The sequence below is a fragment of the Saccostrea echinata genome, unplaced genomic scaffold (assembly GCF_033153115.1).
Source record: "Saccostrea echinata isolate AGI-Se365-2 ecotype Australia unplaced genomic scaffold, CSIRO_AGI_Sech_v1 ptg000059l, whole genome shotgun sequence".
Taxonomy (NCBI): domain Eukaryota; kingdom Metazoa; phylum Mollusca; class Bivalvia; order Ostreida; family Ostreidae; genus Saccostrea; species Saccostrea echinata.
Genome location: NW_026889808.1, coordinates 823,427 through 826,011, shown reverse-complemented (window position 1 = coordinate 826,011; position 2,585 = coordinate 823,427). Strand labels below are relative to the sequence as shown.

At 37.2% G+C, this 2,585-nt stretch overlaps 1 protein-coding gene across 1 annotated transcript; it reads left to right on the top strand.

Moving 5' to 3' along the window:
- The first annotated feature begins 358 nt into the window (after nucleotides 1-358).
- LOC133174783 (uncharacterized) lies at nucleotides 359-2,029 on the top strand. The gene has a single exon (XM_061309880.1). The coding sequence runs from the start codon at nucleotides 359-361 to the stop codon at nucleotides 2,027-2,029; it is 1,671 nt and encodes a 556-aa protein (XP_061165864.1).
- The last annotated feature ends 556 nt before the right edge of the window (nucleotides 2,030-2,585 follow it).

The window sequence follows — 2,585 nt, the reverse complement described above, 5'->3', positions numbered from 1 at the left end:
CAGGGGATTCAGGTGTCAAACGAAATTCTGTAGAGAGACATATCTTTGCACTTGCTGATCGAATTCGTGCTCCCAGGTACTAAATACGGAGTACCCAGTTTCCTCTAAGACCGAACTCCTTCTTAAGGTTTCCTCATTTAATTTCTTATAAGTGAAGTTAGTACAGTGAGTTTCTGTCTTCAGATTGGAATAGGAAGTAGGGCTTCGATGGCAATAGCACCCGTAAAATTTGTACAAAGTGTGGGTGGCCTTCTGTTATCTATCTACATTGCATGTATAAGTTCCGATCTATGGCAAAAATAATACTCCATAATTTCTTTTACAGCACCACCTTCGTGATGTGACAAATATACCGAGAATGGACCCTCAGAACAGTGGCCAAGGCATCCTCCTCTGTGAACTGTGTCAAACAGCTGCATTACAGAGTCATTGTGAACTTTGTCAGATTAGCCTGTGTAAGGCTTGTGTAGGGAATCATCTCTCAGACTCATCCCAAAGACACAAGGTTATACCATATAAACATCAAACTTCTTATCCTTCCTACCCAAAATGTCTAAACCACACACAGAAACATTGTGACCTTCACTGTGAGGAGTGTGACATTCCTGTCTGTTCAACATGCATCTTCTCTAGTGTACACAAAGGACATAATATAACTGACGCTCAGAAAAAGCTAAGGTTGAAAACAAAAGATTTAGAAAAAGATCTCAGAGAACTAGAGAAAGAAATTTATCCTGCATATGAAGAAATTGTATCAGATATAAAGTCTGAAAAAGAAACCTTGGAAGAACACTACGAGAAACTGACATCAGCTGTCACCAAACAAGGAGAAGACTGGCATGGAGAAATAAACATCATTGTCAACAAACAAAAATCTGAAATTGATGCTATGAAAACTAAACATCTGGCTGCTATTAATAAACAGGAAACTGAAATCAAGGAGAAACTTTCTGAACTAAGACAGAGTATTCTTGAACTGAAGAAAATACTGGACTCCAATGATGTCTCTTTAACCTGTTCATACAAATCTAGGACTTCTGAGTTCAAAATTACACCTCCTAAAGTCAATGTCCCGTTACTTACTTTCTCTCCTCGTCCGATAAACATAGAAAGGTTGAATCAAATGTTTGGTTCTCTGTCAGCATTATCCACTACATCAGATGAAGATGGTTACACATTGGATACATCAGAAGATATATTATATCCTCCCTCCGGTAAACCACTTCTTGATAGACCAGAACTCCTCACTACCATAGAGACGAGGCTTAGAAACATGCTATACAGTGTTACCTGCCTCAATGATGAAGAAATTTGGATATGTGGAGATGAAAATATCATTAATCTCTACAACCTCCAGAGTAAACTATTGAAGTCAATCCAAACCAAATCAGGGAAAAGACCAAATGACATAGCAGTGACAAGAAGTGGACATCTTGTTTACACTGATTCTGGTACAAGAACTGTAAATATAGTGGAGAATGATCAGATACAAGACGTAATCAGACTACAGGAGTGGATACCTTACAATCTCTGTTCTACCTCATCTGGTGATCTCTTGGTTTCCATGAACAATGATGGTTATACACAATCAAAAATTGTCCGTTACTCTGGCTCCACGGAGAAACAAACTATTCAGTTTGACAATAAAGGTCATCCTCTGTATTCATTCAGTGAATGTAAATACATCAGTGAGAATAGGAATCTAGATATTTGCACGGCTGACTATGGACTATGCGCTGTAGTCGTAGTTAATCTGGATGGACAACTCCGGTTTAGATACATTGGTCATGCCTCTTTATTCACGGGACCATTTGATCTAGTTGGCATTGCAACAGACAGCCAGAGTCAGATCCTGATATCAGACGGTAACAACAAATGTATCCACATCCTAGATGAGGACGGAAAATTCCTCTGTTACATTGATAACATTTACTTAGCTTATCCGTGTGGTTTATGTGTAGACGCTGGAGACAACCTCTTTGTTGTCGAATTAGCCACTAGCAAAGTGAAAAAAATCAAATACATGTAGGAGATCCTTTAACCATATAGTAAATTTCTGTAACCATGTTTATACAAGTATAACACAACAGCCAGGATTTATGTTATACCTGGTAATTTATATTTTGTACTTCAGGACTATTCCATCAAAAAATCTACCCGAAACCCTTATGGCAAAATCTCTTTCTATCCATGGCGGTTTCTATGAATAAATCGATTCTATGGTGGATTAATTCAATGAATAATTAGTCTATCCATGGCACTACTTTAGAAATATCTTCTAACTCCCTTTTAAATTGAAATATCAGTAAGTTTTCTGTTATTAAAACATAAACATGTATCATCAAAACATTGTTAGTAGTCACAAAAATCGAAAATCGGACCAGTAATAAAAAGATCAGGGGGTTTAGAGTCCGACTCACTTTTATCCTGTCTTTGAAATAAAAAAAAAAAAAACACTATTTATTTTTGTTTTTTATTGAATAGTAGATAAAAGAAGGGCACCGCAAAACCGAGCATCCCTTGTTTGTTTTGAACATATTTTATTGAATGAATCGAACCCGTTCACGGTAGCTCTGTCGGTAGAG